The 27,950-nt window shown below is 44.6% G+C and overlaps 1 protein-coding gene across 6 annotated transcripts in view; it reads right to left on the reverse strand.

The window, feature by feature from the left end:
• The window catches only part of Cdc14a (cell division cycle 14A), a 160,063-nt gene that overhangs the window by 35,134 nt on the left and 96,979 nt on the right, over window positions 1-27,950 (reverse strand). For all 6 annotated transcript variants that reach the window (NM_001134856.1, XM_008761460.4, XM_063281936.1 and 3 more), the window contains 3 exons: window positions 22,275-22,505; window positions 15,588-15,726; window positions 1,065-1,224 (listed from right to left, as the gene is read on the reverse strand). In NM_001134856.1, the coding sequence (NP_001128328.1) occupies window positions 1,065-1,224; window positions 15,588-15,726; window positions 22,275-22,505 (530 nt within the window). The remainder of the gene's footprint in view (window positions 1-1,064; window positions 1,225-15,587; window positions 15,727-22,274; window positions 22,506-27,950) is intronic.

The raw sequence follows: 27,950 nt of genomic DNA on the forward strand, positions 1-27,950 counted from the left end.
ATTCAAGACTCTTGGGCACATCCCTTTTCTGAACTCTCACTTCCTAGCCACAGAGGAAAATTAGAACAAATGATGCTAACACAGTTGCTTCCAGCTCCCCACAAGCTCAGACTCTGAATCCTTCATAAGTCATTTCCTGCTACTTCAGAGAAAACAGAGAACAATAAGTTTGAGATCAGACAGACACGGAAGGCATCATGCTCTAAAGCTGAAGTCAGCCCACCTCTGGAACACAAGATCCTTGGAAGCAAATAGAGATACTATCTAGTTTACTGGGGGGAGGGGGTAGTGTGGAGTAAATCAGCCACGATAGAATGACGATTTAAAGTGGTTTGTTTGGAGAAGAGTCTGGGTAAAACAAGTTGTCCTGACTCTGATTTCCCTCTGCACTCTTTAGAAATCAAAATGAAATGGAAGCTTTCAAAGGACCACTTGTGCTAGGTACAGCCTCTGCTACAATCCAATCGCAGCACCCAACTTTTTCTTCTCAGTATCTATTTCTGTTTTCAAATGGAAACTTTACTTCCCTGTTGCCTTTCTATAAATAGGCCTACACTCTTCATAAGTGTTCGCCTTAAATTATGACTTTATTCCTGACTCTTCAAGGACAACTGCTGTCTTTGCTGTCTGTGCTCTGCTCAGTACGCTACAGGAGAATGACTCCAAGCTTAGAAACGTAGCCCTCCCAGGAGCCCAGGCGATAGAGAAGGCCACTTGAGCTGGAGATGTGGCTCAGCAGGAAGAGATGCTTGCCACCAAGGCCACCGAGGCTGATGACAATCTCAGCTGGGATCTCCAGAACCCACCTGGTAAAAGGTGAGAGCCAGTTCCCAAAAGTTGTCCTCTGACTACCACACATGTGTTGTAGCATGTATGCACATACACCTCCCCACCCACACACCCACACAGATAGCGAGAGAGAGAGAGAGAGAGAGAGAGAGAGAGAGAGAAAGGTAGATGTTTTAAAAAGAAAGAAAAGTTCATGAGATGTGTGTTCAATGCGAAAACAAATGGACAAAGAATGTTGGTGTTAGGGAGATAGATGGCTCCTGGGGAAAACTCACCTCTCCAATCCTTTCTGTGCTTTGTAATTTAGATAAGTTCCCAGCAATAGACATATCATCCAAGCTAGAAATAATTTTAGTAATACTTCCTTCACTGGACGGTCTATTTTTCAGTTTGGATCGAAAAATGTCTCCTTGGACCCACAATGATGCTTGTTTCCTGTGAGAGAGAGAGGGGGGGAGGGAGGGAGAGAATAAAATATTTAAAATAAATAATGGTAAATAATGGTCTTCTTTCGATGCTATATCTTAACAAGAAAGGATATTAACAAAATATTTAACAATTAGACTAGAAAGGTGAAGTATACCATTATGTTTCTAAATAAATTCAATACTTCTAAAATTAGATGAGATTTTTAAAATACAAACAATAGCTCAGAAATCTAACGAGTCGGGCTGTATCTGTCTTCTATGGTGGTAGAAGTTATATTTTAGAAGCTAACCTTCACATACTTTCAAAGCCTAGGATATATAAGCCAATGATATTAGTATCCACAAAATCACAGTTGATCTTCTATATCAGCTGAAAAAACATGGATTTAAAACAACCTTAGTATTTCTTTCCTTTGTGCAAATGTTTAGAAAAGCGTAGCTTAGCCTCTTATATTTTTGCATCTTCAAAGCATCCTACCTTCACTTTTGTATACTCCGAGCCTTTTTGCTTCACGCCAACATGTATCATAACCCTGATCTGATGCTTGACTCTTATGGGCTTCAAACAGTAGTAAGAAATAGCAGAGTCCTTGACAGAGAAAGAATAGGTCTGGAGACAGCTCATGAATTCCTACAGGAACATCCAAGAACTATTGCCGTAGGGGAGAGGCTCTGCCTTATCACACATTCAGACAAATTCAGACATGCCACACAGAGAAAGGTGGAATTTAAGAATAAAAGACAGAGCTGGTCAGTATTGGCCCAAACCTTGAACCCCAGCACTCTGGAGGCAGAGGTAGTTGGATCTCTGTGAGTTCAAGGCCAGCCTGGTCTACAGAGTAAGTTCCAGGAGAGATTAGGGCTACACATAGAAAAACCCCATCTTGAAAAACTAAGATAGATAGATAGATAGATAGATAGATAGATAGATAGATAGATAGCAGAATCCTTGTCCCTTAAGAAAGTCCTACTTTAATAAGGAGAAGTAAACCACTGAGATCTAGCATACTGAGGCACTGTGGCCCAGAATCATATGAGACACAAGTCAAAGGGGCCTAGCCCTATCTAAAGGAATCAGACATCCCCAATGAATCCAGAGGCCAAGTGTCTGTGTCTGTGTGCACATGCACCCACACACATAGATACACATACACACCTCTCTCTTCTTTGTCTCTCTCTCATCTCTCTCCCTTGTACTCTCTTCATCCCACCCCCCAATAAGAAAGGAAGTTTTCCATAAAACCCAATGTCCAATGCAGCAGTTCCATGCCCCACCTTCTAAAAGCCATGTTGGTGATGGCCAGCCTATACATCCAGGTTTGTACACCGGATGTCAGAACTGCCTACAGACATATCTCTCAGAATGAATCCCTGTCCTTCAAGGATACAGGGTCCTATCTGGAAAGATCAGCAGTACTCATCCAGCCAAGGTTAAACCCTACCCCACCACACCTCACCACACCCCAGAACAAACACAAGCTGAGGAAATGGCACACAGAACACAGCACTGTTTAATTGACTGACACAGAGGACTTGGGGATGCATCCTTCCTCGTCATGGGTCTCAGGAGTCATGCTAAGATACTTAAATGTGATGCCCCAAGTACAGACATTGTGGCAGCATTTGTAGGGATTTAGGAGAAACCGAGATCAAGTGGGAACAATGGCAGAAGGACCTCAAAGAGTCTAAAGTGAAAAGAGATTTCCAATTCAAACATGGGTTACAAGCTGAAGAGTCAGAGCATGCTGACAGCCCGAGGGTGAAAATTGCCAAGTGACAACTTCCACTTGCTTGGTTTCAAAGACTCAACCTGCCCTGTCTCTGGAAAGACTTGATCTGAACCTGAATATTAAAGATGAATAAGGTGTCAGAGCTGAAGCGAGTGTTGCTAGGCAATGATGTACGCAATTGCTTCTTGAGCAAAAGGAAGCGGCCTTTCACGGAGATAGCTTTCCACAGACGGGGTACCGTGCTAGCTTCTGTAGCGCTGTCTGTCGCGCCTTAAAAGCCTCCTCTCAAACAAAAGAAGTAAAATGTGTCTTTTAAAGTATTTAATGTTGAAAACTCGGTTCTTGTAAAGCTAACACATCTACTAAAAGCCAATCTTCCAATACTGTAGCACATTTTCCAAGAGCAAGAAATGACTGGCCCTTCACTAATGCTCTTGGAAGCAGCAGGGAGAGACTTGTCTCCATTTGAATGCAGCCTTTTTGAGAGGTAAAGCTGGGTTTGGGGTGAGTGTTTTAGGCCACATCCTGGCCCTAATTAGTCAGATTTCAGATAGACCTATGTGCGATATAAAAAAAAAATAATAACTAAGTAATTTGGCTTCAGTATGAGCCAATGTGTAGTTAGCTTGGCTGCTTCTTTGGAAATATCTGCTTTTTGTGCAACTCAAGTGTATTCTAAATATTTGTGGTTTTGAGTGCAGGAAGACACTGTGCCATTGCCTCTATGTGGGGCTCACTTGCCCTCCCTCACCTCCTTAAAGGAGGCTGTCACTGCATTACGTTATCCCGTCTGTTCACTGTTACCTTCAGACATTCCATGTAAGACGCTGGTTACCAGGATGAACCAACTTTGACCCCAGTGTTCATCAAAAGCCATGATTTGGTCATTTAATATAGAAACCTAACCCATTTTCTTCTAAGCATGTGTAGGTACATGGTGTGGTCTGGTGTGGTATGTGTGTGTGTATAATGGTGTATGTATGTGTGTTGTGTATGTATGTATATGTGCAACTGCATGTAAAGTGTATGTGTGTATATGTATGTGTGTATATGTATTAGTGTGTATGTGTGTGCATGCATATGTGTGTATGTGTGTGCACGTATTATATGTGTACGTGTATGTACATGTGTGTTGTGCATGTGTGTGCATGTGGAGGCCTGAAGTTGTGGTCAGATGTCTTCTTCAGTCACCCTCCACTTTAACATGCTGAGGCAGTTTCTCCACTGAGCCTAGAGCTCACAGACAAGCTAGGCTAGCTTGCCTCAGGGGACAGATACCCTGTCTCTGCCTCCCAGATAAAAAGTTTACAGGCAGGCCAAAGAGTCTGCCGGGCTCTTACATGGGTTCTGAGGATCTAACCTCTGGTCGTCATGATGCATGGCAAGTGCTTTGTACACTGAACCATCTCCCCAGCTGCCTAACGCATTTTCTGGTTTGGTCTAGCAATGACCAGAGGACCAATCTTCTCTGTGCACTTCCTACTCACATCTCAGAGGTATGACAGACCTACAGGTAAACTAGCTTTCACTAGGGTACTCACTAGTAAAATAGTTGAAGAATATCAAAATGGCAGACAGGAAGTAGACACCAAGAGGCAAAGAGTATGAAGAAAAGTATTCGGAGAATCACACATGTCGGGGAACATGTGGATGATTTTGTGGGGTTTCTGATGGTGTAGGGGAAGGCTTTTAATCCTGAAATGCACAAGGAAATCACTAGAAAGGGGAAAATCATTTGGGATAAACTTTGAAAGACTCAGGTAGATAAATCTGCTTTTAGGTATAGAATTTCTGTGATCAGCTGGGAAGTCATTTGCATGTCTAGACAAAATGTACACTTTATATTCTAGCACAATAATCTTCCAACTCTTTCCATCTCTGGCCATTTGAGGACACAGAGCAGTGCATGACTGCATACAAGACCAGCATGCATTGCAGGTGAAGATGTAGCATGGAGCAACTGCTGTGAAACAGAACTTGGCAGTGCCTCCAAAAGCAACACAGAGAATTCCACAACAGTCCAGCAACTCTAAAAGAACTGAGCACAGGCCCTCATTGCTCACAATATCCCAACGTTGGCAACAACTCAAATGCCCATTAACAAGTTAATGCATAAACAAAATACAGCGGAATAGTATTCAGGATTTAAGCTGGCAGTGTCGCTCCCTGATAGTGGGCTTGCCTTACATGCAAAAGACCTGGGTTGAATCCCTATAAAAGCAAAAATAGGAGAGGCAGATAACATTCTGATGCATGCTACCAAGACCAGGCTACACATTTGATATGTACCATTAACTATGATGATGTGGGCGAGTTATGAAAATACACAAAGTAAAATAAGCCAGACATGAGATATCTGCGCTGTGAGATTTTTGTAAAACAGAGGTCACCAGGAACTAGGAGAAGGGATCAGTGCAGGTTTTATGTTTAATAGGTATAAACTTTTTATCCGGAATGATTAAAAAAAAAATCCCACAAATAGTAGGGAAGGCTACAGAACACTGTGAATACATTTAAGATCAATGAACTATTTATCCAAAGTGGTTAAAATTTTATGATGAAAAATAAATTTTAATTTTATAGCTTATTTCAAAAAAATCCAAACTTTTATCTAATGTAATTGGCACAAGTAAGTTTCTTCTGCCACAACTGTTGAAAATTCTAATTATTAATTACTGTTGATATTTGAACCCACATTAGGATTATTTTCCCTTAGTGACTTATTAATGTCAACTGATGAATTGAATAAATTGAAAGGTTCAAGAGTAAATAGTAAAAAGAAAATCATCAATTTATGTAACTAAAAAAATGTGACTTTTAACAATAATGTAAACTAAAAACTTAGGCAAAAACACCTGCTATATTAATAGACAGACCATGACATCGTCTACTGTTGAACTATAATTTCTTAATAATACTGAAGACCTTAAGTTCTTATACTTTAGGAAAGACCAAGTATTACGTGTTTACATTTGTTGTGGAAACAGTTAAGCTGTGCTCCTTTGACTACTGCTGAACATGCAAGATTATAAAAAGAACCGGTAGTACTCAGTCCTGCAGAACCCACGAGTTACTGTGTAGGAGGTGAGGATGTACTCGAACCTCTGAGGCTCCTGCCTCTCCTTCCCAGTGCTGGGATTCCAGGTTTATGCCACCACATAGTTTGACTGGAGCCCCAGACTTCTTAGCAAGCACTCTGAACAAGAGGCTTGTAACTAAATGAAGATGCAAAAATGTATCTAACAGACAACAGCTTACAACTAATATCATGGTGAACTTGGGAATCCATGGATTTAAGAGTGAAAAGGGTCGGAGTGGGGGTGGGAGGGCACTGGAGAGACAGATGGTTCAAAAGTTAAGAGCACTGGCTGCCCTTTGAGAGGTTTGGTTCGAATCGCCTGTACCAGGTGGTTCTGACAACCCACCCGTGACTCCAATTCCAAGGGATCTGACACCTTCTTCAGGCACTGCACACACACAGTGCACAGACAGAAAAGCAAGCTCACATATATACACATAAAATAAACCTTAAAGGAAAAAACTGAAAAGGGTTTCAGACACAAAGTTGTTACTTTGTGAAGACAATTCAAAATGGATGGAGCTCCTGGTTGGTTTTCAGCTCTGTGTGGGTACTTGGGAGAAGGTTCGAGCAGAGTGGTCCAGTCTAACAAACACGGCCTGACTCCACGTGTCTACAGGTTGTCTTTCAGAAGCGGGCGTTCAGAGCGGGCTAATCATAGCAGTTATCTGTATACCATCGCCAGAATCTAAAGGGCATTTAATAGTAGAAACATTTTGGGTTCACAGTTATATTTATAGCTTAAAGGATGGTATTTTTAGTTTTAAGTTTAAGAAACACACTCGATGGGTGTTTCGCAAACATCTTTATTTATATCCTGGAGAAATCTTTAAATAGAAAAACATCAAACAAAGGAAAAGTTCGGAACTGCTGATGTGTTAGCTGATCAGCGGTTCGCAGAAGTGTCGTCAAACCTCGATGAACACAGGTGACACAAGTAGAGGCTCTGTCTAAGACACATCCACCCAACACCTGGACCTTGGCTCGCTTTTTGTTTTCTTTTGTTTTGGTTTGGTGTTTTTTTTTTTCAAGGAAATTAGGCTATGACTAACCAGCTTTTCTACAGACAGATTTAGAACCCATACAGCTTAAAGGCCTCTGATTGACTTTTCAGGTCTGAAAGAAAGAAGACAGTCAGTCCCTCGTGCCTATTCCATAATTTGTGACAGATGGGGACACTGTGCAACAATTTTCACCCCCACTTCTCTCCTAATGACCCTGTTAATTATTCACGAATTTGCGTCATTGCTGACTTCATACTCTTCGTCCTTCACAGCACCAGTTGGTCTTCAAAGCCTATTTTTTCCCCTTGAAATATTCCCGGTACACGTCTCTGTCTCTGCAGCCCATATCTAACATCTTAGTAAGCCCGTCTCCCTGACAGACTGAGTGGCCTCCTTTTTAGCCTCTCTGACCCCCATCTATGTGATTCATCGAGTGCAACCTGCAGCCCAGTCTTCCTTGAGCAATACCGGCATCACATGGTCACTCCCCCACGTCAAATGCTCCAAATACAAAGTAGGACAACCTCGAGAAGTTCAGAATAACCTTGGCTGTCACTGTAACCTGTGCACCATACCGCCAGTATTTTCTGACCGTGCGCTGGCTGCTGTAGATGACCACAACCACAGTGGTTAAGAAGAACACAGAAGTTGGCGTTTCGACAGCTAATTGCACTTTCGCTGGGCTAAGACCAAAGTGTGGCAGAACTGGAAGTTCTGAGGAGACGCTCTGTTTCCTTATCCCTACCACTGTCCAATGGCTGTCAAATTCCTTGACCTCTTTCCACTCCTCCCACCTTCAAGGTACATGGATATATCCTCTGCCTTGTTGCCTTCTCCCCTAGATGATTCCCTGACTCTCACTAAAACCAAGATTCTTAATCCCTTCTGCAGAGTTCCTGTTTTCTTATACAGTCACACACACACAGGAGCATGGTCAGGGATATCATACAGCCTTCCATAGTCAACATCAGACCGAACACTACAGCCATGCCAAGTCTCTCAAAGTATAAGGCAATGCCGTCACTTGTAGGAAGATGAAGTACATATACTTTCCCCTGTTGTTCTCACTGAATAATTTTTTTAAATCCCATATATGAAACAAACAAATGAAGATTCCAAAAAAAACAAAAAAAAAACAAAAAACAGATGAAGATTAAACTAGTTAGGAACCGTGAGATTCAAGAAACAACATAGCAATGAGGGTCTTTGGGATTTGGTTTTGCCATATAAATCCCGTATTTGCTTCTAAAGAAGCGAGTGACCGACAAACCATGGTGCAATAGGGCCTTTCCATCAACAAAATCTTCCTTTCTATAGTCAAAGACCAGAAGAGGTGACCCTAGTAAAAAACAGGAAAAGCTCCCACAGTGAATACACTGGTACAGCCACACATCTCAGAAAAACAAGAATGGCTGTATCCTAGCCCACCAGCAAAGGCTGAGAAGGGATCTTAGAGTCCTACCCTACTAGGCTGTCAAGGGGCAACCACACTCCCTTCCTCCCTGATCACAGAAGCATTGAAGGCAATCGTGTAATAATCCAGACAACAACATCTTACAAGAAAGCCCCACTCCCCTCAGAGGTGCTAACAGTAGAACTTGGAATTACACCCCAATGGACAGTTACTGGTATCCCTCCCTTCTCACCTATAGTGCCAGAGGGGGCCTCACCCTTTATGTTATCAGTAGAACCACAGGGAAAGATTACATACAATTCCAGTAACAAGAAGTCTCCAGTATCGGCAAACACTGAGGGGGAGAATACCAAGTTCTTCCCCTACCTATAGCAGCAAGACAGAAAACCGTGTGCCTACCCACACCCTCAGTGAAGCAATGCCATAAGACATGTACAGGCTGGGAACATGGCTCAGTTAGTGGACTCCTTGACCCCCAGCACCATATAAACCCAATCAAAAAATGGGGTATAGAACTAAACAGAGAATTCACAAGTGAGGAATCTTGAATAGACGAAAAGCACCTAAAGAAAAGCTCAACATCCTTAGTCATCCAGGAAATGCAAATCAAAACAACCCTGAGATTCCACCTCAGACCAGTCGGAATGGCTAAGATTAAAAAAAACAAAAAACAAAAAAACAAAAAAACAAAAAAAACCTCAGGTGACAACCAATGCTGGTGAGGATGTAGAGAAAGAGGAACACTCCTCCATTGTTTGTGGGATTGCAAACTGGTACAACCATTCTGGAAATCAGTCTGGAGGTTCCTCAGAAAATTGGACATTCCATTACCTGAGGATCCAGTTATACCTCTGCTGGGCATATATACCCAAAAGATGCTCCAACATACAACAGACACATGCTTCACTATGTTCATAGCAGCCTTATTTATAATAGCCAGAAGCTGGAAAGAACCCAGATGCCCTCCAAGAGAGGAATGGATACAGAAAATGTGGTACATTTATACAATGGAGTACTACTCAGCTATTAAAAAAAAATGACTTCATGAAATTCTTAGGCGAATTGAAAAACACACCTGGTATGCACTCACTGATAAGTGGGTATTAGGAGAAAAGCTCAGATTACCCATGATACAACTTACAGACCATATGAAGCTCAAGAAGGAAGACCAAAGTGTGGACGCTTCAGTCCTACTTGGAAAGGGGAATAAAATAATCACAGAAGGTAGAAGGTGGGAGGGACCTGGGAGGAAGAAAGGAGGGAAAGGGAAAAGGGCGACAGGATCAGGTGTGGGAGGAGACAGGAGAAGTACAGATGCTCAGGAAATTGAACAGAGATGTGCAGCAATAGGGGATAAGGAACTGGGGGTAGCCACTAGAAAGTTCCAAATGCCTGGAAAGCAAGAGGTTCCCAGGACCCAACAGGGATGACATTAGCTGAAATACCTAACAAAGGGGAGACAGAATCGGTAGAGACCATAACCAGAGGTTAGGCATGGCCCCTGGTTGAGGGATGGGGCCACCCACATATCTCAAAAATAATAACAGAATTGCTCCTGTCTAAAGGAAATGCAGGGACAAAGACTGGAGCAGAAACTGAAGGAAAGGTCATCCAGAGACTGCCCCACCTGGGGATCTATCCCATATGCAGACAATATTGCTGATACCAAGAAGTGCTTGCTGACAGGAGCCTAATATAGCTGTCTCCTGAGAGGCTCTGCCAGAGCCTGACCAATTCAGAAGCAGATGCTTGCAGCCAACCATTGGACTGAGCACAGAGACCCCAATGGAGGAGTTAAGGGAAGAACTGAAGGAGCCAAAGGGTTTTGCAAACTCATAGGAAGAACAACAATATCAACTAACCGGACACTCCAGAACTCTCAAGGACTAAACCACCAACCAAAGAGTACACATGAGGGACCCATGGCTCCAGCTGCATATGTAGCAGAGGATGGCCTTTTCAGGCATCAGTGGGAGGAGAGACCCTTGGTCTTGTGGAGGCTCGATGCCCCAGTGTAGGGGAATGCCAGGGCAGTGAGGTGGGAGTGGGTGAGTGGGTATGGGAGCACCCTCACAAAAGCAGGGAGGGAGTGGGATAGGAGGGGGGTTTGCAGAGGGGAAATCAGGAAGAGGGATAACATTTGAAATGTAAAATACAATTGCCAATAAAAATAACAATAAATTTTTTAAATCCTGAAAATTAAAGCTAATTTTAAAAAATTGTAAAAGCAGCAAAAAAAAAGAAGGGATGGCATCATTAGTGGTGGAAAACATTGAAAATGGCAACAGCGGGACTTACGCTCAACAGTGATTGTGGAGGGCACAGGGAGGCTGCAGATGCTTGCAGGTGAAGCTGTGACCTTTCATGAATGAAAAAGAAACCAAGACATTCTCAGATGCAGGAAAATGAAAAGAACTGAGTGCCAGCCAATCTACTCTAAACGAATCTCTAGGGCTGAAGAGATGGCCCAGGGTGGAGAAATGGAAGGCAGAGACAGGACGATTCCTGGAAGCTCAAGGCCAGCCAGCGTGACATACACATCAGCAAACACAAGAGACGCTGTCTTAAACAAGGTAGAAAGCAAAGAATAACATCTGAGGTTGACCTTTGAACTTCCCACTGGTGCCATGGTATACATGCACACACACACACACACACACACACACACACACACACACACACCACCACCACCACCACCACCACCACCACCCAAGAAAAAGAATCACTGTAAGACATTTCCTAAACCAACAGAAAAAGATAGAAGAAACTTAGGGAGGAGCAACCATTGCAGTAAGAAAGAATATGGGAGAACAAAGTAGACCTTTCCTTCTTCCGTTTGGATTTTAGTAAAAATGAGGGAAGCAAGGATGTTGCCTCTCTCTGCTGTGGTTCTGAATGTTCACTAGTGAGATAATTGAAACAATCATAAATGGTGATGGTAGATGGCAGGAAGTAAGCCAACATTTCTATAGACAGCAGCACTCAAGTTATAAGATGACAACAGTTTGGATTGTGATTAGACTGAAGGCAGAGGACAGTGACAGTAAACGGTAGGTAAGCAGAAGAGCTAGAGGGTAGATGGATGGATGGATGGATGGATGGATGTGTGAATGGATGGACGGATGGATATGTGGATGTGTGGATGTGTATGTGGGTGGATGTGTGGATGGATTTGTGGATGGATGGATGGATGGATGGATGGATGGATGGATGGATGGATGTTAGGGTGAGTGGGTGGATAGATGGATGATGCATAGATGGATGGATGGATGGATGGACACACAGATGTGATTGATAGGTAATCAAAATCTGTAGGGTAAATCATGGGCTGACACCTTGAAGGTCATGAGTTAAAATGAACCTTTCCTCCTGGGAAGCTAATTCTTGGCAGGGCTCAGTTACAACAGAGATTTAAGGTAGAAAATAACTACTTCAAAGTCGTCTCATTAAGAACCTCGGGGTGTGCTGAAAAGAATGAGATAAACTCTCTTCTTGGTTGTTTACATTTAACAGAGAGAGAGCCTTTTGTCAGCCGTCAACCCGCACATGGGCAGAGCAAAAGAAAAATCGGGGTTAGCACAAAACAACCTTGGAGAAGGTTCAATGTTATGTTTAAAGTAGCAAAGGAGAAAACTGCGTTTGAAATAAAGTCTCTAAGCCTAATAACAGGAAATATCAGGGAAAGGGTAAGTAAACACGCTTATCCTGTGAAACCCTTCAGAAGCCTATGCTATCAGATTTCCCAAAATGCCAAACTGCCTCTCATTCTGCCCCTACTCCACACAAGGCCTGCACTAGTACAGACTTCTTCTGCTCGTCCCCTCGGCCTCCCAGACCTCCAGAAACTGCTAGCTAACACTCCTAAGGCCCAAGGCACACATGCCCAGTTGTTCTGTCACAGGGATCCATCCAACAGATCGTGTGAGCAAAAGATGCAAGTTAGCCAACACTGGACCACATAAACACTCACCAGGAGGACAAAAAAAAATCACATTCTCAAACATCCCTATGCTACACAGCAATAGAAGGGAACAGGCGTTTCTATCATTAGCACAAAAGAATGTGAAATATAGAAAAATAGACACACAATACTGCTTGCTTCAGCTCAGACAAGACTCAAAGCCTGCACAGTTCATTTATGGTGTGACAAGTCAGAACCATAGCTTCATTGAACTGGAGGGGCCGCAGAGGAGAGACTAAAAAGTTGAGTTTGATAACTTGGCAGAATAGCGCTAGACTACAACACTGAAAAAGACGATCTATAAGACAGCCTGGGAGAAGTGATGAGCAACTCAGGCGGTATTCCATGCAAACACCTCCCAAAGCAGAAAAGGTACAAAAGAAATCTACCTTCTGGAAGGTTTTGATCCTTACAGTGCTTAGCTATGGGAGTAGGTCGTCCCTGCACTTCAGTTTGCACAGGCAAATACTTGGGAAACTGCTGTATGACTCACAGGGAAGGGTGTTGCCAAAGTCTTATAGCATATCCATTTACAGATAAACAGAATTGCTTCAAGCCAAGTGCAGAGGCCTCGGGACCCTAATTTCTTCAGATGCCATTACGACAGCAGGCAGAGACAGATGGAGTGGTGAAAGCATTGGGGACACAAGCTGGGGGACAATGGTGGACCCTGACACCCAGCACAGAGGGGAAAAAAAACTGAACCAAGAGTCCTGGATCCTTCAGCTGTGCCTAGCAGAGAGCCTGGAGCAAGCGAGGGTTCAATGTGCCTTTTAAAGGGACATTCTTCCACCTGTTCATTTTAAGACTGGGAAAGTGGTTTAAGGAAGTAGGTTTGGGAACATTTGGGTTTCAAGTTTCAAACCTGGAGGTCACTTATTCAACATTACCAAGCAATTGGCATCATAAGTGAATGGCACATACCCCGTGCTATAGACGCATAAATGCACAACAGAAAACTGGAGGAAGCCCGTGGTCTCACTGAAGGAACTGAAGGGGCTTGCAACCCCATAAGAACAACCATACCAACCAATCAGAGCTCCCAGGGACTAAACTACCAACCAAAGAGTACACATGGACAGACCCATGGCTCCAGCTGCATATGTAGCGGAGGACGGCCTTGTTGGGCATCAATGGAAGGAGAAGCCTTTAGTACTCCCAAGGCTGGACTTCCCCTCCCCCCCAGTACAGGGGAATGTCAGGGGGCGGGAAGGGGGATGAATGGAGAGAGGAACACCCTTATAGAAGAAGGGGAGGGGAATGGGATGGAGGGGACCAGGAAAGGGAATAACATTTGAAATATAAATAAAAAATATTTAATAAAAATGCTCAAAAAAAAAAGAGAGAAGAAACTCCTAACTGATTAATTCGTTTGTTCCCACGAGGAGAAACCTGGACACTTCTGTCTCCTTAATAGCCCTATTTATGTGTAACTTTTCTTTGGAACTCATCACACATCCGTCTCATGCCCTCCAACTGAGTTTTTCCTGCTAACTCCCTGATTTTCTTAGCAGTTATTCCCCATGGGTTTAGTGAAGGAGTACTCCCTTGGGCTCAAGAGTTTCTTAATCCTTTCAGAGGTAAAAAGCTTACTTGGGACATTTTTCTTACTTAGGACACCTCATCCAAACTGAAGTGATTTAAGTCAGATGGAATCATTCCAAATGGAGCGCAAAGAAGAAACATGTCTGAGTGAGGTCTCAGAAACTGACAGTATGTTAGAATTGGACTGAAGACAACTAGTACCACTTCATCTCACCCTAGGAGGCTGGAGGGTGGCACACTGGTTAGCGCACTTGCCTAGCATTCAAAAAGTTCTGGGTTCAATCAGCCTCATCACCTCAGTACTCAGAAGGTGGGAGCAGAGGCATCATCCTCAGCGACTTAGTGAGGTCAAGGTCAACCAGAGCTATTATTATCTCAAAACAAATGAAAAGTTTCCTCCTCCTATTTATGTTCAATAGTAAGTGCTTCATATGGGGAAAGTGGCTGTTTCATAAAGGGCTCTCCTACCAATAGTATCTTTCTGCACAGTGGCCTGGGGTTGGATGGAAAGGCATAAGTGTAAGTGAGTGCATCAAGGAGGGATCTTCCAAATACTGAGCATGAAGCCTCTCAGCAACCTGGTCAGAAATGACTTAGTGAACCTTTTTCTTCTCATTCCTCTGACCCTTTGACTGACCCAGTGGCTGACTCCAGTGACTGACCCAGGGACTGATCCAGGGACTTACCCCAGTGACTGACCCAGGGACTGACCCAATGACTGACCCCCGTGACTGACCCCGTGACTGACCCCCGTGACTGACCTGGTGACTGACCCGGTGACTGACCCAATGACTGACCCCCATGGCTGACCCCCCATGACTGACCCAGTGACTGACCCAGTGACTGGCCCAGTGACTGACCCCATGACTGACCCAGGGACTGACCCAGTGGCTGACTCCAGTAACTGACCCAGTGGCTGACCCCAGTGACTGACCCAGGGACTGATCCAGGGACTTATCCCAGTGACTGACCCAGGGACTGACCCAGGGACTGACCCAGTGGCTGACTCCAGTGACTGGCCCAGTGGCTGACCCCAGTGACTGACCCAGGACTGATCCAGGGACTGACCCAATGACTGACCCCCATGACTGACCCCGTGACTGACCCAATGACTGACCCCCATGGCTGACCCCCATGACTGACCCAGTGACTGACCCAGGGACTGATCCAGGGACTTACCCCAGTGACTGACCCCGTGACTGACCCAATGACTGACCCCCGTGACTGACCCAGTGGCTGACCCCCATGACTGACCCAGTGACTGACACAGTGAATGACCCCAGGGACTGACCCCAGTTGTGAGGGTTTTTTTGTCATTCTGCTTTTAGACACACAAGCAAAAGAAAGAAATGAGCAGTGTCAAGTGGGAAGACATAGAAAATTGCACTGTAGCCACATCACGCATAGAAAGTGACAGAAAAAGGGTAGGCAGAGATGATGGAGCTCCTCTGTCACCTGATCTACGAGATACAAAGTACAAGATCAGAGACCTTAGCTGTCAAGCCAACAATAGTCTACCAGAAGCACCACCTTCTCTAACAATGCAGTCATTTTGTAACCAGGTCCACAGCCAGGGAACAAGGATTGAAAGGCTCAGTGGGGAGAAGGGAAGGCATTCGTTGGAAAGGGGCACTTACTCTTCCAGGAAATGCTGCTGGGGTCCAATGATGGAGCCTGGTCGACAAATTCTGATCCAAGCGATGATTTCAGCGTGTGTGAACCTGTAGTGTTTCATGACGTAACAGGCTATCAAAGTCCCAGTTCTCCCCAGACCAGCTGTAAAGAGAGGGAAACAAGAAAAGCAAAGTGTAGCAAGTGCATCCACAAAAACATAAACACTACCAAGCTATCAAAGTCCCAGTTCTCCCCAGACCAGCTGTAAAGAGAGGGAAACAAGAAAAGCAAAGTGTAGCAAGTGCATCCACAAAAACATAAACACTACCCTGTCCACAGAGCACCCTGGATTCTAGTGCAAAGACAGCAGCAATGGCTGCCGTTCACGCAGTTTCTCTCATGTTAAAAAAAAGAAATACATTTTTCAGGCTGGAGATGTAGTTTATTGGCCAAGCACCTGGCAAACATTTGCAACGCCCCTGGTTCGATTCCCAATACCGAAGAAAAAGGGGGAAAAAAACACAACACGAAACAGAACCAATCCACATTTTTCTCTAACCACCGGAAAGGGCAAATGTAGCTGCCTTACATTTTAGGTAAGAAAGTGACACGAATTCAAGAAATGGATCTGGAGGCAGAAGACTGCTGGCTAGAGGGGGCGATGGATGGGCAGAGGCTGAGGCGCAAAGATGGCCAAGAGGGGCAGGGAGGCAGCAATAAGGAGCAAGAGTTGAATTAGACAGACATTTTGATTGAGTCACAATGGAATTTAAAATGACTAAAATCTCTGACCTTGAAACTCATCCATGAAAAGGTTTCATTGGAAAAGGGAATGGGAAAATGAGGTGTGGTGGCATACACTTGTAAGACTGGAATTGAGGAGGCAGAGGCAGGAGAATCATGGGGTTCAAGTCTAGCCAGGGCAAAATGTGTGACACTCTATCGGAAAGAAAGAGGCAGGAAGAGAAGGAGAGCAGGAGGGGGAGGGGGAGGGAGGGAGGGAGGGAGATATATGAAATCTAGTCAATAGCTTTGTTTATGAATAGTCTAGGACTAGGGCAGTAACTTAATGGTAGAGACTTTGTTTTTCATTCAACGCTTTAGGTTCAAATACAATAAATGAATAAAACCATTGACTTGAATAAAAAGAAACAAAATATTGCATTTTCCCTGGTCAAATGATGCAGATAATCTACTCTCCCGGTATTATGACATGCACAGTATTTGATCAGATCTGAAAAACAGCCATAACATGTAATAACATGTAATATATATCATTGCTTACCAACTCTTAAACCCACCCCAATTTAAGAAGCATTAAAAATCTAGAAAAGGAATGTCTTTACGTTGTTTTCCATAGTTGCTTTAATTAGGTTGCATTGACTGGTGTGTGGTGTACGTATGCATAGAGAGGTGAGACAGCAATGGCCAAGACTCCGTTATCTCCTCCACCGTGTGGACCCCAGCAGCAAGCTCGAGTGGACAGGACAGCAGCAAGCACCTTGACCTGCTGAGCCATCGTTTGGATACCACTGCTTCCCAGAAGCATCTCTGGACATTTTATTTCTAATTGCCTACATGCAATCGCACTGTTACAGCGGCTTATAGGTTGCATGGGAAATCCGTACATTATGCAGGAAAAAATAGAAAGGATTTTTCCCAGCACAAGCCATTTGCCCACGTGATAGCAGCACTGCTTAAAATGGCCAGCAAAGGTGATATCCGAAGGACATGGACAGTCAAGTTCACGCCCATAGATGCCTGCCTTGCCTTCCCATTCGCCTTTCCTGCTTAAAAAGCATACATGCAGTGTTAGTAGACGAAGTGTGTGTGTATGTGTGTCTGTGTGTCTGTGTGTCTGTGTGTGTGTCTGTGTGTCTGTGTGTGTGTCTGTGTGTCTGTGTGTGTGTCTGTGTGTCTGTGTGTGTATGTGGTGTGCGTATGTCTAGTGTGTGTGTGTGTGTGTGTCTCTGTGTGTGTGTGTGTATCTGGTGTGTGTATGTCTAGTGTGTGTATCTGTGTGTGTGTCTGTATGTGTATGTGTCTGTGTCTGTGTGTATGTGTCTGTGTGTATGTGTATCTGTGTGTGTGTATGTGTGTGTGTATCTGTATGTGTGTCTGTGTGTGTCTCTGTGTGTGTCTGTGTGTATGTGTGTCTGTGTGTCTCTGTGTGTGTCTGTGTGTATGTGTGTCTGTGTGTCTCTGTGTGTGTCTGTGTGTATGTGTGTCTGTGTGTGTGTCTCTGTGTGTGTCTGTGTGTATGTGTGTCTGTGTGTGTGTCTCTGTGTGTGTGTGCCCTATTTACCTCAAGTACCTTCTGACACAGATCAAACATCAACATCAATAAGAGGGTAAAGTTAACCATAGCTTCAGTGGACTCTCACTTTCCTGTGAAGAAACTGTACAGTAAGTAACTCTCCGGTTACTTGACAAGGCTTGCGTAACTGCAGGAAGAGCTGCCACTGAGCACACTGAACTCCTTGGAGCAGGCACCAGAGCCAGGTGGTCTCAGGGGTTTCCAGTTTCGGTCCCTGTCTGGAGAGCAGAGGGGGCTTCTTCCTAGAGACTCCCACAACCGTTCCTCATGCAAAAGAGCTGCCTGGTTAACCTCCCCCTGCCCCAAATCAGTTTCCTATTCCTCCTCACAGCCAAGAGATGGTGCTGCGAATGTTCAAATTTCTCTGAAACTGAAGTTGCTTCTCCCCCCCCTTTAGAAGGAGTCTATAATTTTAGGTCTATAAAAAGAATCTACTTAGCACTCCATCCTTGGGAGCTCTTACCACAGTGAGCAGAATAGGAATACTTCACTAAGTTTTTATTAAAACTTTAACAAAAATGTTAAAGCATCCGTAATTAAAGGGCTCCCCAGCACCACACGGCAAAGGTGCAGGGTGCTCTATTTAGAACAAATGCCTTAGACTGCCAGTCCTGCTGGTTCCCAATAGGGCACCCCTATGCACACAACTGAGAAACGATGTTGCTATTCTTTAGATTAAGATTGAGGCTAGAAAATGCCAGGCATTTCCAGCCACTCCTTTAATCACCCGCATTATGGGCTGCAGACACGGCCTTGTGGTGGGTTTTGTACCACTGCAACAGAGCTGTGACACTGTATGTTGCCACATGACATTTTCATTCCCTCTCCGTTCCCCAGGGAGGGTTCATTTAACACAAGATAGGAGGCTCACTTCTAGTTCCTTTCGTTCAATTAAAACCCTGAGTGCTGCTTGAATTTCCAGAAAATTAAGCTGACTTAATCAGGGCAGACGTCAAAGTAATTAGCAAGCCCAGGTAGCTAAGTACACCATTAAAAACAAAACAGCTGCAATTAAACCAAAGGTGTGAGGCTTAGGGAAGAATCCTGAATGCGTTAACAAGTGGGAAAAGGAGGAAGCCACCTCACTCGCCCTGATATGTGACTCCTCTATGAGTCCTTTACTTAAAATAAAAAAAAAAAACACTTAAAATAAAAAACTGACAGTGGAAACATGGGGAGGAAAACAGCTCTGCCATAGGAAAAATATGTATACATTCCTTAAGAGGTAAACATTCACAGGTAGGCGATGTACAAAGAAAGCCTGTATATCAACAAGAATCTTTAACCGCAGAGTTTTCTTTTCCCAGTAGTTCTTAGAGGCCACATGCCATCGAGGTAGACACTGTGTTTAGATTTAAGCTTTGTCTGGAATACCCTGTTTCCTTGGGATCATCCACCACCTCTGGCTTTTACAATCTTTCTACCTCAGCTTCCCCTTAGATCCCTGAACCTTGGGGGAGGGGCGTGTAAAATGACATCCCACTCAGGACTGAGTGCTGCAAAGTCGCTGCCCATTGTCCACTGTGGATCTCATTCATCTACTGCAGGAGCAAGTGATTGATTCGCATGTGAACTCACAGAGGCTGTGCCAACACTCACAAGGGCTGCACAGGTTCAAGCCACACAGGGTCCCAGCACTGAGACAGGGAAGGGGACACAGGGTCCCCAACCCTAACCAAAAAAGCTATTTCCTGGCAAATGGGAAACAGATTTTCCCAAGGGAGCCTCCCCGTTCAGATTACGCACATCCCAGAGCAGGTCTCATCCCAGAGGTAGTTGACCAACAACACAAGATGTTTTTGCGGAGCTAGGGAGATTTTGTTTCGTTTTTTTTTTTTTTTTTCGTTTGAGCATTTTTTTTCATCTTATTGGTTTTTTGTTTGTTTTGATTTTTGTCTTTTGTTTTCTTGTTTTGAGAGAGACAGAGAGCAAGTGGTTGGATGGGTAGGGAGGTAAGGAGGATAGGAAAGGAATTGGGGAAAAGCATAATAAAAAAATACCGTATGAAAAACTTTTAAGTGAAAAATGAAAGCTATGTCTTTTTCTCCATGGAGTCAGTTGATCCAAAATATAGCTTGTAAATATGATATTCACATAGCTTTGTCATAATAAAACTGACCAGGGACAAGGCCAAATCAATCTCCTAGGAAAAATGGTGATTTTTTTTTTTGTTTAAATAGGAAACTGAACTTCAAAAGAGATGACAGGTGTACTCCATACTAAAGCATCATTAGCACAATCCACCGGCTCTCAGGTTCTGACACAGGAGATATGGGGATGGTGGGCCTTGTCCTGCATCTGGGCAACCTCAGACAGTACAGGACACCACCTTGTCACCAGAGTTAGGGTCAGATGCTGGGTCCCAACCAGCCCTTCCTCCTCCCCCACCCCTACATGCACACACACACACACACACACACACACACACACACACACACACACAAAGATCCAGGTTCAGCCACCCATCCGTCCTCAGTGTTCTGATTAAAGATACATTTGAGAGAAGAAAACAGAAAAGGAGAGTCATTCAAGGTGTTGTAGTGAAGAGAGGAACAAAGAAGTGACCCGACAAGTTGTCAGTGATGTGAAATGAGAGAATGAGAGAGAGAGAGAGAGAGAGAGAGAGAGAGAGAGAGAGAGATTTCTCCCTCTAGCAGGCTTCTCCCAGCATGAAAATCCAGTTTTGTGAGGTCCATAACCACAACAGCCCGATAGTCAAACTCAGCTGGCACAAGGTTCTATTTAGAGTACTTTCGTTCCCACCGGGATGGTTACAATAAAACAAACTTAGGGTGCCAAAGAAACGTTCAGAAGAAGCCAGCTCTCTGCCTAGGGAGAGACCAGCAGAAAAGGAGTGAGCAAGGAGCACCTTTCTAACAGCCCAAAAGGAGGACTGTCCTGCAAGCCAGGGTCTTTCCCTCCAAAGAAGGATGAGAGAAGAGCTGCGCCAACGGTGGGTGCAGCCTGGCTAAATCGGGGAGCCATCCCTAAATCGGGGGCATGTGCGGGTCGCTCCCCTCTCTTCCAGGCTGCTGAGAGAAGTCAGCTTCGCATTGCTGCTCTCAGCTCACATGTTCAGCAAAGTTCCTCCACCTACTCACATCTTAAACATAGAAACAAGGGCCTACAAAATGGTATTTTAATTTCTGTCAGAACCAAAGCCACACTGTCTGAATAAGGCAGTTACAGCAGCGCTCCGCACACGAAAAGAACAGTACCATCCCCAACACCTACTGGCCGATTTGCATAACATGCAACAAAAAAAACCCCTTTGTGGACACAAAGCCAATGTGAGCAGCGCCACCTCGCGGCATTGTGAAGAGCTGCAAGTGGCACACTTGAGGCTCCATTCCCAGGAGTGATTTGTCTCCGCTGAAATTAAGATCACCGAACTAGAAAACCTACAGTCTAATCTGAGCTTCTTCCGACTTTAATGCAACGCTCAAAATTAACCGGAAATCCTGCAGTTTGATTTTTTTAAAGCGAGGACCTACACTTGCTCTACCTGACCGGTCTCTGAATCAAAGTGCCCACTCCAGAAGCCATGGTATTCACTTGCACAGCAGAGTCTTCCAGTGAATTCTGAGATAACCCACATCAAGTAATGGGTGAGAAGACCCTCCATTCTATGAGGCAGAAGACTCAGGGGAGAGGCAGCGTGAGTGTGGAAGAACTGAGAGACCCTTAAAAGAAAACAATTGGGTGGATAGTCAGTAAACCTGCTCAGCAAGAGTGGGGTTTTGTGGTTTGAGCCCTAGTATCCACAATAAAGCTATAATGACCCCGATATAATCCAGGTGCTCGTGAATAGGGAGGGTAGAGAGAAGAGAATCCCTGGGACTCAACGCCCAGTCAGTGTAACAAAAAAGGCAAGCTCCCACTTCAGTGAGAGACCCTCTCTCAAAAATACAAAATAGGAGAGAGACCAAGGAAGACTTGAGTTGTCAAACTCTGACATACACACTCATGAATGCACACATGAAAACACTAAATATTAGATGATGGAAGAGTATTTAGAAAAGGATGATCAATTCCGAAAGGAAAAGGGACAAGGGAACCAACATTTGCCTCTTGACACAGTCCCCTAAGGAAAGATGTCTTACGGAGCACGGACACCTCTATGTTGAGGTAACATAGATGGTGTTAAGAGTCAATGAACTCAGAAGAGTCACAAGGGCATGCAATGACTTGTCCAGAAGGCTAGGCCCCACCACCAAGGCGATTAATCCTTCCCTTCTTTAGGGAAGGGATTATTAAAATGGGCTCGTGTTCCAACTGTCTACACAAAAGAAAAACATCCCACTGTGTTCTATCACCCGCAGGCCTTGTTCATTATTAGGTGGTCCGGGCCCACCTTTCCCCAGTACAGCGGGCCCCAAGAGCTCGAGCACACCTTTGCAGTGGACCGCAATGGCCCCCTCCGTGTTCTCACAGATGTTCAGGAATCTTCGCACGATGTTGTCGCTGGGGGTGCTGCCATCTATGAAGAACAGGTCGTAGTGCTCGAAGCCAGCGTCTGTGAAGCGCTTCGCCTCATAAATCTTTTTATTCAATCTCACGATTGTTGTCACGTTGTTCTTTTTGAAATACGGAAAGTAGGCTTCAGGAGCGTGGAGAGGGTAACCTGCAGGCAAACAGCAGAAAACACATCCCACCTCGCATAAACAACAAAGTATTAAAACCTCATGGAGTTAGGAGAAAAGAGTGTCTCGTGTGTGTGTGAAAGGTCACGGAGGAGTAATCAAAGTGGCAGCTGAGCCATGAACACCAGAGGCAGCTACAACCTACAGACACACAAAATATCCTCTGTGTTTTGAAAAGAGTTCGCCGAAAACAGCAACCTCTCAAATCCGAATCCTAGAGGCATAATCTTGGAGCCCCCCAAACAAAGGCAGTTCTGAAGTACTCCAGTGTACAGAGCCATGCTGGGGTGATTTGGAGTGATACTCCTTCTTGAATATCACTCTTGATAGATTCATTTCATCTACAGCTAAGACGTTTTCGAAGGTAGAGGTACAACTACAGCACAACTCCCTGTAAGACAGGTTGTGATTATCATTTGCGTTGTCCGAGTCACCGCTTGTAAGATTTCTTTAAAAAAATGGTCTCCTTAAAATAACAGCTGGGAACCGTGGGGACAGAGGTCAAAGTGTTCCATTAGACCAGAGGAATATGATCAAGGGTCCTAGCGCACAGCGTGTCGCCTACAGCACATGGGACTGGACCCATATGTTAAACATGACCACCACTCCATAGTGTGTACATGGTTTTAATCAATCATTCTGTGTAGCATAAATATATACACATCCAATGGAAATACTTCAGAGTTAAGTTAAGAGGGTAACTCTTGGTCACAGACTGGGGTGACAGTCTCCAGGTGCTCTGGCACGAACCCCAGCAAGCAAACATTCTTGGGAGCGTCAGAGGCAGCTGGGTTACTGATCTACTCTTGGCAGGCCATCCAAAGTGACCACTGCGAATCTGGACCACTGAAAACCTTGCCTTGCAGCCCCAGAAGCTAAGAGGACTAATTTCATAGCACACCAGTCACCACCAATCACTCATTCAGGATTCACGTAGTCAGGGTTCACCAAGTTGCTGGCAGGTTCTTGGCAGACCAGGCAAATGACGTGACCTCATTAGGAGTTCACAGGGTTGATGTGCTCCAGAATGAACTAGAAGGTTTCCATACTGTGCTCTTGGCTGCATGTCCTGCTCACCCTGTCTTTTTTTTTTCTCTCTCAGCTCCAAGCCAAGCCTCCAACTCAGTCTTTGTAACTCTGGGTCCACCTAGTACTACTCCATGCAGACTACCTTTCTACAATCTTTCCTGTTTGCTCTCAAAGTAGGAAAGATGACAGGACAACCAAAGAAAACCTTTCTTCCCGTCTGTCAGCACTTTAACTAGAACTCCCATCTTGACTTGGCATGCCTTGAACCGACCAGACGTCTTCTCCAACAGCAGAGCCCCTGGGTCTCTACTCCTCAAGCCCCAAATCTGCACAGCAGTTGGCGTTCCCTTCAGAGCTCTGAGGACCAGCAGACGCTCTTCTCCCATGGGCCTCAGTCCTCCCAACTCCCCTTCGCTTCTTTCGTCCCTCAGCCTCAAAGGGACCCCACTACCTTCTCCATGACCCTCTGCACCCGTCATTGCTGTCTTTCTTGTTAGTCTCACCGTAACAAACTCCCTGTCCTGAATTCCCTCTGAACGGCAAACATCAAGACCTCCAACGACAGATGCTGTTGGAGATGTATGGAAAGTGAAACCCTTACTCACTGTGGGTGAGGTACAAGCTAGTACAGCCATTGTAGAAATCCACATGGAGATTACTCAAAACATTTAAAGAAAGGATGGACCATATGAACTAGTGTACCACTCGCGAACATATCCAAAGGACTCCAACCTTACCACACAGATACCTATACGTCCTATTTATTGCTGCCCTATACAGTAGAAAGGATTTAGATGTCCATGAACTGAGTGGATAATGAAAATGTGGAACCAATTCACAATGGGAAGCTACTCAGCTGCAAAGAAAATGAAATTTCCAGGAGGGAAAAATGGATGGATCTGGAATGTATAATATTAAGTGAGGTGACCCAAACTCAGAAAGACAAAAGCCACATGTTTCCTTTCATCTGTGGATCCTAGCTTGTAATGTATACATGTACGTATAGAAATGGGTGTAGTCACAAATAAAGCCTAGAAAACTATGAGAGCAAGAGAGGGGAGAAAGAGGAGCTGATGCTAAGGGAGCGGGGCAAAGGAGGGGCACGCTGACATGAAAGTCAGAATCACTAGAGGGGTAACAAGAGAGGGTTGGCAGTGGGAGGGATAATGGAGGGCCGGGGTATCAGCAGTTGAAGGGATGGTGGAGGGCTGGGGTATCAGCAATGGGAGAGATGATGGGGAGGAGACTCTACTTAAACACACTTCTTTCAAAAATACCGCAATGATATCGAAGACTGTGTAAGCTAATTTTTTAAAATTAAATGAATAAAATTTAAAATGAGTAAATAAAAATTCCTTCTGGCATGGGCCCTGTTCTATGTGGACCCTGCAGATACGCTGTTTCTGCCCACTGCCTGTTTTCTAGTTCTCCAGCCTTCTCTTGCCGTTTGAGCGCTACCCCACACAGCCGATAGATGTCGCTTTAGTTCACTTACCAGCATTGGCTCTCCTGTCTGCAAGGACAGGAGGAGCACTAGCTGTAATGCCTGGATATCAACAAAAGGCAGAGGTGAAACTGGAAGATTTACTAATCCCAGCCTGGCTGCATTTTAACAAACAGATTACAGGGGGCTTACTCCACATCTCTTGTGTGGACACAGCAATTTATACACACAGGGAGAAAACACACTTTTCTACTTACAAAACCCAAGTCTGTTTTCCTAGTTGGTTTCCTTGGTAGGATAATTTCCCAACAGACTCATAGGACAAAGGGGGAAATGACTGTGGTTGCTGTGAGGAAATAGAAAAGCTTTTGTACCATATGAGGAATTCCTAAGGCACAGACTCCGAGTCGTGGGAAGCCCTGGTTGGCTGTGGCAGCTACTCAGAGCTTCTGCCACAGGTTTCTAGCATTCATTGAACCTTACAAGGGCCCCTGTCTGGATTGATGCCTATCTGTTCCCCTTTACCACCAAGGTGAGAGAACCACTGTTCATATATGAGTGTCCATGAGGAGTAAATCTGGGGTTGAGCTAATAGGCCTAAACTGTAAGAGAAAGCATGGGTATCTTCTGAAAAAGAACCTGGGGCAATACTTGTACACATGTGGTACCAGGACATTGAGATGATGATGATGACAGCACTAATACCTAATTCTATTGATCACTTGCTATGCCCCCAGGCACGAAAGTACCCTAAATGGATTATCTCATTAAACCACACAGTCACAGAATAATGCCTGGATAGCTTCCTAGTCCATGCACGCGTAGCTAACCAGCGTTTAAACCCTGTAACTCAAACTCTAGCACCTGTGCGGGTGATTATTTCAGGTAAGGCTCAACGTCATTCTATTTATCTGGACACCAAGTAAGAGAACAGGCCGAGCTTTTCTAAAAAATAAAAAAATCAAAAGACTTTGAATTAATTAAAACCAAGAAAAATCATCCAAACGTCCTATGACCTCTCAACAAGTGTGTGGAAGCGGCGTTACTGTCGTGTTCGGATACTTGTGAGGGACTACTGAGACTTAGCAATGCCATTTCCTGGAACTCTACCAGTCCACTCAGGGTTGACAGGTCGCTCACTCAACCCTTACTCCATCTTGCCACTAGGTGGAGACATGGCGTCGGTGAAGCTCAGGACCCAGAGGAGCTAAAGAACAGGCTAACCAAACAATTTCAGAACGAAGAGATTTCAATTCAGCTCTTCTCAGCCCCTTGTTTTAAAGTTGGGGAAGTGAGGGGAAGCTGAGTAAAATGACTAGTCTGTGAACGATGATATGGTAGGCAGCTCATCGTGATAAAAATACAATTGTGTAGCTGCCGAGGGACCTGCCACCTTAAGGCTCTTCATCCTTATCTCTAATCCTGCCCTCGCTAGCTGCCCAAGATGTGCATCTGTTCCCTCACCGGGCTATACAAGGGAACTGATGCTTACAGAAGGGAGGACACTCACTGCAAGTTCACAACTAGTAAGGGACAGGTGAGCCAGGCCTCAATCTGCCTACAAGACTTCGCTCATTAAATAGACAAACGAACACTTTGAATTTCTGGGATTCTGTCTCAAGCTACCCTCCAACTCTGAAGTGTGTGTGTGTGTGTGTGTGTGTGTGTGTGTGTGTGAGAGAGAGAGAGAGAGAGAGAGAGAGAGAGAGAGAGAGAGAGAGAGAGAGAGATTAGCATTGTCCATTAAAGGAATGGTTTTGAAATCTAAAATCCAAAATACACACTTCATTCTATAGTTATAATTCCTTAATCAATTCAAATTTATTTAGAAAAATAAAGACTGCTCTTTCCCTACTGCCAAAACTACATGAGTCAAGGAGGTTCCATGAGTGTTCTGGTTGGCCTCTGATCACACAAACACAGCCTTAAGACTTACACAACGCCTTCTGCCGGGCCCCATGATCACTGGTCTTCCTTTGACTTCTCCTCCTATCAGCAGCTATCTGATCATTATTTTTAAAATCTCATCTTCTCCTTAACTATCCACCATAGCTAGATCATAAGACTCTATTGCCGATGACACAACGCACTTTGGATAAAGGACACAGGAACTGACCAGGAAACTTCCTCCCTGCTGGCTAGCTCTCACTGCATCAGAAGATGCAGGCTACTGAGGGAGAAAAGTTGTCAACAGTCTTACCCAGCTGAGTGACAATTCTAGCCTGTCCAGCAAGATGTGCCCTCTGTGTGTGGCTGACTGGATGGGGACAGCCAATACCTTTCTGTTTGATTTTTCGGTCTTTTCCACAAGAGAGAATCTATGCCTGGCACTGTAAACTGAGTCAAAAGCCTATGACTGGGGAGGTCATGGGCCCTGGGAGGTGGGGGGATCCATTTTGCTAAGTGGACTCTTTGTCAAACTGCCTTCTAAATATGTGTTCATGCCCATAAATGGATGCTTCTCTCAGTCTGGGTCAGAGAAGCTGTGGCTGGAGAGGAGAGCTGTAAAATGCTGTCTTCTAGACATGGCGTGGTTGTTGCGCTCATGAATTCCTGGTGGCTGTAGCTACTGACTCAAGACTACCAGAAGATCAAGCTAGTCAACATTTCAGCATGGATGGGAGAGGAGCTCATAAGGCCCCATCCTTAACTGAGGAACTACTGGAAACTGATGGAGGTTAGTGGTGGAAGGAGTCATCTGTCTTTGGGGTATGGCTAACAAACGTTGCTGTTGCCCCTGCTTTCTTGCATGGGCCTGCACCAGTGCAAACAGGCAGCCCAAATCAGACTCAGTAAGGTTTTACTGGTTTTGTTTTTGTTTTTCAACAAAAAGGACATGAATGTGAAGGGAAGTAAGGGAGAGGGGCTTAAGGGGAGCTAAAGTGGAATTTAGAAGTCAAATATGACCAAGATACATTGTGTATATATATGTGAAATTGTGAAATAAACATAA

Source organism: Rattus norvegicus, chromosome 2 (genome assembly GCF_036323735.1).
Source record: "Rattus norvegicus strain BN/NHsdMcwi chromosome 2, GRCr8, whole genome shotgun sequence".
NCBI classification, from domain to species: Eukaryota; Metazoa; Chordata; class Mammalia; order Rodentia; family Muridae; genus Rattus; species Rattus norvegicus.